The 13,206-nt window shown below is 36.0% G+C and overlaps 1 protein-coding gene across 1 annotated transcript; it reads left to right on the top strand.

The window, feature by feature from the left end:
• Positions 1–10,770: 10,770 nt before the first annotated feature.
• Positions 10,771–12,936, top strand: LOC308695644 (uncharacterized protein; the record flags this gene model as incomplete). Its single annotated transcript, XM_081373827.1, has 3 exons — positions 10,771–11,000; positions 11,695–11,818; positions 12,184–12,936. The coding sequence occupies 3 exons, from the start codon at positions 10,771–10,773 to the stop codon at positions 12,934–12,936; spliced, it is 1,107 nt and encodes a 368-aa protein (XP_081229953.1).
• Between the last annotated feature and the right edge of the window lie 270 nt (positions 12,937–13,206).

The following is a 13,206-nucleotide window of genomic DNA, read 5'->3' as shown; positions in this document are numbered from 1 at the left end:
CCTCCCACACCATGACCCCTCCTACATCAAGATCCCTCCCAAGCCAACTATGTTTTGCTATAATTAAAAAAGAGTTTTGTTTCCCGCAATCATTTAAAAACTTTTTAAAAACAATGTATGTATAAAGTTAAAATACAACGGTTTAGTATTCGTACGTTTACAACGTTATCTGAAAAAAGCTAGGATTAATAGCTAGATTTTATTTAAAATTAATAGTTTAAATTATTAGTTAAGTTAGAGTTAATTCATGCTTTAGTTAAGTTATATTCACTAACTTACTGATTTATTCACTACAACCCAATGGAGAAATCCGTTCACTGTTTGAGAACACGTTTTTGGAGTAAAAAATAATGATTCTGTTCAAAACGATGTGCTATTAACTTTAAAACTGTGAAACGTAAGCGGTAGGCAAACATTTTCCACACACATGTAACACTTTCACATACAACTTTAATAATAAAATAACTTTAACTTTAATAAAATGATACAGACCTTTAAAATACAGAGGTGTATAGACTAGTATTTAAAACGCTAGGCCTATCAGAAAAATGTAAACAAGAATGTCTTCTTACGTATACAGATTTTAAACCCTGTTAAAAACAAAAAAGTCAACGTTAAATAATTTAAAACAAGTTATAGAATGTCTTTCACGAACAACTTTTAAAGATACTAGAAAAATGGTAAATTATGTTTCAAACGTGAACAACATATCAAACATATCAAACAACAACAGTTAAAAAATAATACATAAAGTGAATAGTTTTAAGCAAAACTTTTTAACATTACAATTCGCTATAAACTTTTGTATAGATCTTAGCTAAAATAGATCTTTCACTGTCTCGCAAAGCATCCTTGCGCTCCGAAAGCACAACACGAATGATAAATCGGTCTGTGAAGCGAGTCTCCGCCCACCTAAAAACTTTGCCAAAGCAAATACACATGTGTAGAGGTATAGCTACAGATTTAAATCTTGGTAAAAAAGGCTTAATCAAAACAACATTTAAAATTTTTGTACATTTAATTTAATTTAGTTATTAATCCGGTATTAGATCTTTCTAGCCTAATATTGTTTGATGTGTTATGCCTAGATAACGAAACATAGTCCGTACATGTTGTGTTCGAGAAAAGTAATATTGATGTAATCTTTGTGAGATCATACCCACAAACGCAGAACTTTGTGTTGGATGCTCCACTTTACTAAAAGAAAATATTATGGAAGTCATTTTCAAACTGTAATTATACCATATTTTATGTATTAATAGTATGGTTCCATGTTGCTTTAAAGTTTTGTTTGTTTGTTATTAACTAATACCTTTTTTTTTTAACTAACACTTCAACATCCTCCGCAAATTAAAGAAACATATGAGCTAAGGAGGTAAGGATGTACATTAATCCCGAATAAACAGTCAAGTCAAGTCAAGTCAAGTTTATTTATATAGCGCTTTTCACAACACAGGTTGTATCAAAGCAGCTTCACAGTAATAAATTAGAACAATACATCAATGTTTGTTTCTAGTGGAACGTCTACGTTTGGTAATGCTGATCAATAGTATCGTTGATTGATTAATTAAATTAAATATCCCCAAATATCCCCAACTGAGCAAGCCAAAGGCAACAGTGGCAAGGAACCGAAAAACTCCATCAGGTGACCTAATGGAGAAAAAAAAAAACCTTGGGAGAACCCGGGCTCAGTCGGGGGCCAGTTCTCCTCTGGCGTTTATGAACTAGAGGTCGGATTTAACTGTAGGATTAAAAGTATTATATGAATGCCTGGCTGAAGAGATGCGTCTTTAATCTAGTTTTAAACTGGGAGAGCGAGTCTGAGCAACGAACAGTATCCGGAAGACTATTCCAGAGTTTTGGTGCTAAATGTGAAAATGCTCTCCCTCCTTTGGTGGACCTAGATATCCTAGGTATGACCAAAAGCCTCGAATTTAGTGACCTTAAAGAGCGCGATGGATTATAGGGCGATAGAAGATCCGTTAAATAGACTGGAGCTAAGCCGTTTAGGGCTTTATAAGTCAGTAGCAATACCTTGTAATTAATACGGGACTTTATAGGTAACCAATGTAGGGATGATAAAATCGGTGTTATATGATCATATTTTCTTGATCTAGTTAGAACTCTAGCGGCGGCATTTTGGACTAACTGTAGCTTGTTTATTGAGGATGCAGGACAACCGGCTAATAACGCATTACAGTAATCTAGTCTCGAGGTCATGAATGCATGAACTAACTTTTCTGCGTCAGAAACTGATAGCATATTACGTAGCTTAGCAATGTTTCTAAGGTGGAAAAAGGCTGTTCTTGTAACATATGAAATATGATTTTCAAAAGACAGGTTGCAGTCTAATATAACACCCAGGTCTTTTACTGTAGAGGATGAAGTAACAGGACATCCTACTATGTTAAAGTTGTATTGTGAGAGGTTTTGTGGGTGGTTTTTTGAACCGATAAGTAGTACCTCTGTCTTGTCTGGATTTAATAAAAGAAAATTATGCGTCATCCAATCTTTTATATCTTTAACACACTCTGTCAATTTGGATAATTTAGCGTTTTCATCTGGCCGTGATGAAATATAGATTTGAGTGTCATCAGCATAACAATGGAAACTAATTCCATGTTTCCTTATAATATTTCCAAGTGGCAGCATATATATTGAGAATAATAGAGGGCCTAACACAGATCCCTGCGGCACTCCATAGTTTACTGGAGTTATGATAGATTTTTCTCCATTTAAATAAACAAAATGGTAGCGGTCAGATAAATACGATCTAAACCAGCTTAATGCTTGTCCTTGAACACCAGTATAATTTTGTAGTCGATCTAAGAGTATTGTATGATCTATAGTATCGAACGCAGCACTAAGATCAAGTAAAACTAATATTGAGATACAGCCTTGGTCAGAAGCTAAAAGTAAATCATTTGTGATTTTAACGAGCGCAGTTTCAGTGCTATGATGCGGCCTGAACCCAGACTGAAACTTTTCATAGGTGTCATTTTCTTGTAAGAAAGAGCCCAGTTGAGCGGACACAACTTTTTCTAGTATTTTAGACATAAAAGGTAGATTTGAAATGGGTCTATAATTTACTAGATTATTCGGATCTAATTGTGGTTTCTTAATGAGAGGTTTTATAACTGCCAGTTTAAATGTTTTTGGAACATAACCTAAAGATAAAGACGAGTTAATAATATTGAGGAGAGGCTCTTCCACTACAGGTAACACTTCTTTCAATAGCTTAGTTGGTATAGGATCTAGTAAACATGTTGTTGTTTTAGATGAAGTAAAAAGTTTATTTAACTCTTTTTGTTCTATAGTTGTGAAGCACTGTAATTGTTCTTGCGGCGTGATAATTGAGGCTGAATTATAAGGCGCGATTGAGGATTGAACGTTTACAATTGTGGTTCTGATGTTTTCTATTTTCTCAGAGAAGAACTTCATGAAATCATTACTACTAAACTGTAATGGAATATTTTGTTCAGGAGACATCTGTTTATTTGTTAGTCTCGCCACGGTGTTAAATAAGAACTTAGGATTGTTATGGTTGTTTTCTATTAGTTTGCGTAGATGCTCAGCCCTGGCCGCTTTTAGGGCCTTTTTATAACGTGACATACTGTCTTTCCATGCGATTCTAAAGACCTCTAAGTTGGTTTGTTTCCATTTACGCTCTAAATTACGGGTTTCTCTCTTTAGAACACGCGTAGTATTGTTGTACCATGGTGCTTTACTTTTCTCTCTGACCTTTTTTAATCTAATGGGCGCAACAATATCCATTGATTCAGAGAGAATGGTGCTCATAGTGCTAGTTAATTCCTCAAGTTCATCTGTTTGTTTGGGTTCACTGAGCAGCTGAGACAGATCCGATAAGCTGTTTGAAAAATTATCTATGGTGGATGGAAGGATTGTTCTGCCTAATCGATAACGCGGCGCAGCATGATATATTACAGGAGTAGGTAATATGCAAGTTACCATGTAATGGTCAGTGACATCGTCACTTTGTGGAATGATATCTATATCGGTTGGATCGGTTCCATGTGATATAATTAAATCGAGTGTATGATTAAATCGATGAGTCGGTCCGGTAATGTTTTGCTTGACCCCAAAGGAGTTTAATAAATCTGTAAACGCAGCCCCTAACGCATCATTTTGATTATCTACATGGATATTAAAGTCTCCAACAATTAATGCTTTATCGACGTTAACTAATAGGTCTGAGAGAAAATCTGCAAACTCTTTTAGGAAATCAGCGTAAGGCCCAGGCGGTCTATATACGGTAGCCAAGGCTAGAGATAATAGGGATGTTTTTCGAACATCTAAGAGCGTAACATTTAGTACAAGTACTTCAAATGAAATAAACTTATAACCCGTTTTCTGAGTAACATTGAGAAAATCTCTATAGATTGTTGCAACACCGCCGCCACGACCATTCAGACGGGGCTCGTGCTTATAGGAGTATCCTGCTGGAGTAGACTCATTTGAACCAAAATAATCATTTGGTTTAAGCCAGGTTTCAGTAAGGCAAAGTACATCGAAGCTATTATCTGTGACTATTTCATTTACAATAACTGCCTTAGGTGTGAGTGATCTAATGTTTAGAAGACCTAGCTTTAAAAATTGTTTTTGATTACCAATAGCAACATTTTCTGGTTTAATAACAATTAGATTTTTTCTAGATCCTGCAGTAGATTTATGATTTGATCTCACTAAACGAGGAATAGACACAGTTTCTATGCAATGTTCTACACTATTTATATCAGTTAAATTGGTGCAGCAGAGACTATGATTTGGACTTTTGTTTACTAGTCAAAAGGTATTTAACATTTTGGAGATGTTATCTGACAGAAGATCCGCTCCGAATCTGCTTGGGTGTAAGCCATCAGCACAGTAAAGCCTAGGACGCTCCCAAAACAGATTCCAATTATTTACAAAGAGAAGTTTCTGCTCATTGTACCATGACATTAACCATTCATTAAGCGCAAATAATCTACTAAACTTTTCATGACCTAGTCGGTACGTGGGAAGCGGTCCTGACACAATAATCGTTATATCAGGCAATGTGCTGCGTACCGTATCGATCAGATTCCTGAAGTCTTTCTTCAGAACCTCCTTCTGGCGCAGTCTGATGTCGGCCCCTCCCGCGTGCAGGACAACGGTTCCGACGCGCTCGTTCAGAATCTCGGGAACGTGAGCAGCGATTTCAGAAACACGAGCACCAGGAAAGCAGTGACTATGCACCTTACTTTTATTTAACGTAACGTGTACGTGTCGAACGATGGAATCGCCGATGATCACAGCATCGCGTTCTGTTTCGCGAAGAGGGGAGAAGCGGTTTTGTGTGGGTATCTCGAAAACCGGGAGGATAGTGATAGTGGAATGTCTACAATCTACAATATACAGTTAGATATTCTCCTACTTCGTATGTGTGTAAATAGTTGCGCTTATGGACTAACTTTAAAAAATCATCTTTATACAGGAATCACGTGTTTCCAAACATTTGTGTAAGATTTAAAAGACCAAATCACTAGAAAAGATGGGTGAAAAGCATAGTTTACGATAAATGCACAAAGCATAAAAATGATGACCCTGTTTCACATTTTGTATTCTGAATGTACAGAACTTAAGCAATATAATCTTGTATTGCTTAACATTAATTGTAACTGTTATATAGTTACGGTTAGGATTTGACTTATGGTTAGTTACTTGTAACGTAATTTATTGTTATTACTATTAAGTAAATGTAGTAATGTATAAATATGTCACCTTAAAATAAACCGTTACGACCAATTCTTAAAAGAACCAACTTTTCTTTTTGTTATAACTGACATAGCAGAGGATGACAAATATATTCCACCACAAAGTTTATTCACAATAATCCAACAGATGGGGTGGCAAGCGGTGACAATTAGGAACACGTAAAACTCAACAAGCTCCTAGAACTGAAAATAACTGAACACATGGTGACGAGCGTAAATAACATTTTAATAATACTTTTCCACTAAAAGAGTACGGTCTTTAGAATGTGTGTTTGGATTTGTTATATTTAAAATGTATGTACATCGTCACGAGTAGTCTAATATTACTAATGTTTACACACAACAAATGTAGTAGAAATACAGTTACACATACACGTAACATGTACAGAAATCATATGGAAAATAACATCAATCAAATGAGTTTGTTTTAAAAATAACAACAATCAAAAAAAAAAAAAAAAAAAAAAAAAACAGCAACGAAATTTACCTTCTCATAAAAGGATCATGTAATTCTCTCAATATTCTCCGAACAACGTTTAGATTTTCAGAAATGAATGACAATGCAATTGTTAACATTTGTTGATCGCTTCTCACCTGTTCAACCTCCTGATGTACGGTTAATAATTCATTCCGTAATTGTCTGTTTTCGTCCAATATTTGTTCATGGCAGACCCCAAAAAATTCAACACAGCTCCTTAACTCATTCGTGTGTTGATTTTGCTGATCTAACATTCTATGAAGAATCGTTACGATGTCTCTTTGCGACTCTGATGTAATCTCCTCCATCTGCTGGTAGGTTAATGGTTGTGCTACGTTACCTAAAATACCCAAAACATTTCTATTGATACTACGTAATGTATCATAACTCAGTCTGTGAAGATCTCGTTCGCCGAATAACGGGGGCGTTCCGTACAGAGTTATCCTCATCGGAGTTTGACGATTCCGACACAGAGTCGTTGACTTGACATAACACTGCTGATTGGGAATCCAAGAATATTTCCAATTCTCTTTCGATGTAATTTTGTTCTAGGACCAAACATAAAAATAATTTATTATATGAAATGTTTAATAGATAAAATACAATAAAAATGTATAGTGACTTACCGCTATCTTCGGGAGAGTTTACACAAGGACTGGAACACAGGCAATGTGAATCCAGACTTGGTCTTTTGTAAGCACTTTCGATCACCCCATGGTAATCAGGCACGGATGTACACTGTAGAGGAGTGTTTTGTTCTGGAAAATAACATTTATTATTTAAAAAATTCAAAGAATAAAAATATTATGATAAGACAAAAATAAATAGTCTAAATATAGCGCACCATCGTCAGGATAGTGTAATTGGCTACCATTAATCGCATCATATTCTCCGTAAACATCTCGTACACAGCAAAAAGTCCAGTGTTAAATTAACTCTCCTGGGAGTTTATATGGCTCCAGAGTCAGTGTTAAAATATGAGTGTTAAATTAACACTCAAAAGTGTTAAAGGTAATGAGCTCATTAAGTGATTCATTGAGTGATAATTGACCAATATTGAAGACACCTGATGTTAGCAAGCAGAATCATCAAAGGAGAAAATCACATTTTTTAAGACACCATTATGGTGATGAGTGTTTGTTTTAGTTGGGCTCTTGACCCATAAAGCTTTAACTTTAAATTTTGTTTGGCTGTTGTATCTGAGTTATAACTCTCAGATGAACAAAGAGAAAAGGTGATCAGGTGGTGTTGGTTATGTTTTGATAATCATAATTTGACCTGAATATCAACTCTCTTTCTAACTCTCGAGTCAGATTTACCTTGTTGATTACAGCAGCCTGTGATTCTACAACAAATGATTTTTATCATTATCAATATGATCCAAAATATTTCTTAAAAATTGTTCTGATAAAAATACTTTAAATACTTTTAGAAAATTACTTTATTTGGACACACTGAAATCAATAATCAGCCTGTGAATCTCAACAATGGTGACAATAATAAAGCATGTTGCAGTGCATTCTGGGTGCCACCAATCAAAACTCATTCATGGCTCCCATCATGCATTGTGGTATGAATAAATTATGATCTGAATTATATGTGTAATTTCCTTTTCCTAATTGAATATTCTGTTTGTCACCATTGTTGAGATTGATACACTAATTATTGATGTCGGTGTGTGCCTAAAATAAATATTTGTTTTATCAGAACAACTTTTAAGAAATCCTTTAGACTAGTTAGAAAAAAAGATCTTATGCTGTAGAATCACAGTGATGCTGTAATCAACAATATACAGTCAGAGATTAGACTCTATATAAGATCAGTGATTCAGGTGAAATTATGATTATGTCAAAACATAACCAACAAAACCGGATCAACTTTCTCTTTGTTCATCTGAGAGTTATAACTCAGATACAACAGCCAAAGTTAATCTAATGTTTACAGTTTATGGGTCAAGAGCCCAACTAAAGCAAACACTGATCTACATAACGGTGTCTTAAAAAATTAGATTTTCTCCTTTGGTGATTCTGCTTGCTAACATCAGGTGTCTTCAATAATGCTCAATCATCACTCAATCACTTAATGAGCTCATTAACTTTAACCCTCTTGAGTGTTAATTTAACACTCATATTTTAACACTGACTCTGGAGCCATATAAACTCCCAGGAGAGTTAATTTAACACTGGACTTTTTGCTGTGTAGTCGTTTCACGCCTCTTCCAGATACACGGAAATTCAGGCGCTCGGTAGAAGTTATCGGCCCGTAGCTACACGTTGGTTCCTGATTGGATTCGTATACATTATCCGCGATGCATTCAGGTGTCGGAGAATGATCTGATTGTTCGCCAACATGCTGTTCGGGGGACGAGCATGGCGCGTGATGTCTTCGTATCCATTGCCCACTACTAACACATTGGGCCCTTCAATCGATGGCTGTGATAACTCCGTAGCACTGATAGTGCTGTGAGCCACTGTGTCCTCTGAGATATCTGTTGAATTATTGTAAAGAGTATACGTTTTATCCTTTTTTAAAAAGTTAAGAAAAATGATATAACTAAAAAATAAACACTCACCTTGAAAAAATTCACTGGGTAAAACACCATCGGGGAATGAGCTGTCATCTGATCTCCGAACAAAGATGTATAACGTTATTAGGCATGGGTTACTGACAAATTCATTCCATAAAAATTTAATAAACCTTTTGTTGAAAATACTTACAAAGATCGTTTAAAATTTGTGATAAATCTTCATCATAGCACTGATCCGATGAAACTTCTGCTTCACGTTGATTTCCAGACATAATGTAGGCTTACTCACGATTCGGAGATCTGTCTCGTTCGCATAGAGTTCCGTAAATGATTTAGACAGCCTCATTTTAAAGACTGTACAGCCATTTTAAAAACACCTTTTTTCCCGCCACATTTTCAAAGGGAGTCTATCTCTGTAGGTGGTAGAGATTCTGAAAGCTGATTGTATGACTAGAAATACGTATGACGGATCTGATCTCATCTCGTTTAATAAGATCTGTAATAATCTAATTCACACAAATCCGTCAAAAGAGAAAAATAAGATATGTGAATGCTAACACAATGGATAATAACACCAATGCAGACACAGTGCCGCCAAGTGTATGTGCACGTGTGTGTGTGTGTGTGTGTGTGTGTGTGTGTGTGTGTGTGTGTGTGCTTAAAAATCCTTAAAAACTCATTGCTCTAAACTTTTAAATATAACTTTGTAGGTACCGACACATAACATAAGTTTATTTAGTAGATTTCGTTGTAACATAACATATGCTTAAAATCTTATCTGATCTAATAAAAAAATATACAAAACAAATTAAATATTTCTAAATAAAATACAATTAAAAGCATTTCAATATAAAATAACGACAATTTTTAATAATTAAATATAAATTCATTTTTGAGTTTTGACTACAAACACATGAAAACACAGCTATACAACATAGTTCAAACAAACTAAATATTTTCTAAATAAAATACAATAACAATTAAAAACGTTTTCATATAAAATAACAACAATTTTTTAATATTAAATATAAACTCATTTTTGAGTTTGGACTACAAACACATGAAAACACAGCTATACAACATAGTTCAAAACAAATAAATATTTATTAATTTCTGAACATTGACTCACAGTCTTTATTCACCTTTTCTCACGTTTTCTCAAAAAAAATAATAAAACCGCCTGCGCAACCGATATTTAAAAACTGCTAGGGTCTTCTGCTAGTTAGCGAAGCATTAAATAACTATCTCAACTGTTAAATAACATCTAGGAGATTAAAATATGATCAGATTTGTCTTATTTTAAATGAACACAAAAATAGAGATGAAATTAGCTTAAGTTTTACCTTAGAAATTTACCTTTGCTATGGTTTAATAAATGACTATGGATATCTACCAAAAAATTGGCGGAATTTTTCTATATAGTGTTGATATGACAACTAGTAAATACACAAAGTTTCGTCATCCAAACATGTGTGGAAATATTTAAAACAATAGGCTTGTTGCATAAATAGAACGTTCGATATTTCCGGGTTGTCACGGTAGGCCGCACGACTTCCGGTTACGTCGATGTTATCCCCTGTCAGAGCGAGAGAGAGTCAGAGAGAGCGCGATAGTTTAGTTAGACAGCAATTATGAGTTTCTTAAGAGTAAAAGAAAAACGAATTAAATTTCAGCGTCAATCCAGACGATCGTCTTTACACTGTTGTGTGCCGATGTGTGGAAATTCGTCGAAATACAATGGAACGATTAGTTTTCATCGCTTCCCTGTGGATCTTGAGGTGAGATCAAAGTGGCTAGTCAAGATCCGCAGGGATAGCTTCACTCCAACTGAATGCACTCGTGTCTGCAGTTGTCATTTCCTTTTTGAGGATTTTGTAACGACGACTGGGGGGGAGAAACGACTGAAGAAAGGCAGTGTCCCTTGTTTGTTTGCCTGGAATGAGTTCAGCGTACCGGCACCTCGGCTTAATGTCTGGCAACGTCGGCCAAGGCCTCCTTCCCCTGACCTACCGATGGAGTCTGACAACGAGGTGGTCACAGAAAAGGAAGTAGTACATCCTGATCACGCCTACTGTGTCACCCCCACTACTGCACTTGTCACACATCAGCTGGCAGATGAAAACGAAGCCCTGAGGAGGAAGGTAGAGGAGCTACAACAAGAAGTCCAATCACTGGAACTACTGTCTCGGTTTGGACTCCAACACCTCCAAGGATCCGATGAGGATATTCGTTTTTACACAAGGTTGGTCCATGCAATTATGCAATTGTATGTAGTAGCCTAACTCTGTGTGTCTGGGTTGCAGTGGGGGTTATAGTACTGAAAATCTATACTCAAGTTAAAGTACAATTACTCCCTTAAAAATGTACTCGAGTAAAAGTAAAATTTCCTTTTTGAGAAACTTAAGTAAAATTTGAAAAAGTATGTTGTTCCATTTTTACAAATATTTTTATGATGTGCTGGAAAGTGTAAAATAGTTACGGTTTAAAACAGCAGGAATATGAGAGTACACGTTCCTTGAAAAACTACTTTTTTACTCATGTGCGTTACAAGTAGACTGAAAAAATTATTAATTGAATTTACTAAAAAAATGTATGGTAAGTGGTTGCACACAATTGATTTTAGCTACATTTAAACAAATGTATTAAGTTGAACTTATTTTAGTTCAACTTAATGCATTTGTTTAAATGTAGCTTAAATCATTTTTTTCAGTGTAGTTCCGTTACTACCCACCCTTGCTGGGTTGTGAAGGCTGTCTCCAGGGGTGCAAATTGCTCTTAGTCCCCCTTGTTTAAAGCAACACTAGCCCAAGCCTCACATACAGCTCCATACACGTAGCATAGTTCTGTCAACAAAAGCCAGAAGTCAATAACATGTCAGTCATCCTGTTGTATTATTATGAACATAAAGTTCTAAAGTGATTATAATTTCATTGCAGATTTACATCATACAAGCATTTCCAGGCCTTTTGGCAATTGGTGGAGCCTGCTGCAACAACTAAAATGGTACGGATCACCAGTGTCCATGATGCCTCCAAAGAACCTAGCCTTCTGAGACCATCAGTAAGTTATGTTGTTAGTCTTAAAGGTGCTATAAGCGATCTCACACGTTTTTTAGGCCAAAACATTTTTTTCACATACCGCAAACATTTCCTCACTATCCGCTAGCTGCCTGTCCCCTGAACACACTGTAAAAAAACACAGTCTCTGCAGACAGCCCAGCCTCCACAAACTGCAGCAAAAACAAACGCCAACCGAGATCGCTTATAGTACCTTTAATATTTGTTACAGTTTACTTGACATATCTTGACTGTCAAAGGCTCCAGTATTAATCAAGGGTGTTTTCAGCTGATTTGTTAGGGCAACATACAATAATACTACAGTACAAGTTATTTCTAGTGTGTTATGTGTTTTTTGTTTTTTAACAGAAACTAGCACCGATAGATGAGTTACTGCTTTTCTTGATGCACCTTTCTGTGGGCCTGCCTTTGAGGGACCTAGCCAAACGATTCGACATCCATACCACCACAGCAAGCAGAATAATTACATCGTGGACACACTTCCTCTATTATCTACTGGGTTCCATCCGCCTGTGGATACCACCAGAGGAAGTAAAGGCTCATCTACCACCTGAGTTTGCTTTGTTCCCAGACACACAAGTGGTGCTTGACTGCACAGAAATCTTTTGCCAAACTCCCTCTTCTCTTCTTTTGCACAGCGAAGTCTACTCCCAATACAAGTCACACACCACTTTCAAGGCCATGATTGGCATTGCACCTCATGGTCCCATCACCTTTGTGTCATCTTTGTATGCAGGTTCCATGAGTGACCGGGAAATTTTTAAGCAGTCAGGAATAGCAAAACTCCTCACACCAGAGATGGCCATTATGGTTGACAAAGGCTTTCTTGTGGACAATCTCTTTCCTGGAAAGGTTTACCGACCTGCTTTCCTTGCAAGAAACAAACAGATGGCCAAAGAGGATGTCCAGCAGACACAGTCTATTGCCCGTGTGAGAGTGCATGTTGAGAGGTGCATCAGGCGAGTAAAAGAGAACAAACTGTTTGATAAAGAAATACCTCTGTCAGTGTGTGGGAGCATTGACCAGTTGTTCACCGTCGCTTGTCTCTTGGTGAATTACCAAAATGGACCACTGGTTAAGGCATGGGCAACACAGAAATGAATGGTCTAGAATTTTTATGAATCAGTTTACAATCAGTTCCAATTTCTTTGTTCAAGTTTTATTGTTCATTTTTACGAATCTATACAAAACTTGAACTGCTACTGTATATGTTGTATGTTTACAAACATCCACAAATGTAGTGATGTTATTAATTGTTCATTTTTAAAAATCTATACATATCTTTTTATATGCACTCACACACACTTGCTCATTTGTTATTGCTATTCATTCCATTTTGATGGTCATGTATTTTTACCCAATATGTAATAT

The sequence above is a fragment of the Scardinius erythrophthalmus genome (assembly GCF_964197995.2).
Source record: "Scardinius erythrophthalmus genome assembly, chromosome: 9".
NCBI classification, from domain to species: Eukaryota; Metazoa; Chordata; class Actinopteri; order Cypriniformes; family Leuciscidae; genus Scardinius; species Scardinius erythrophthalmus.
Note: the sequence above shows the minus strand (reverse complement) of the source record. Positions and strands in the feature narration are given on the sequence as shown.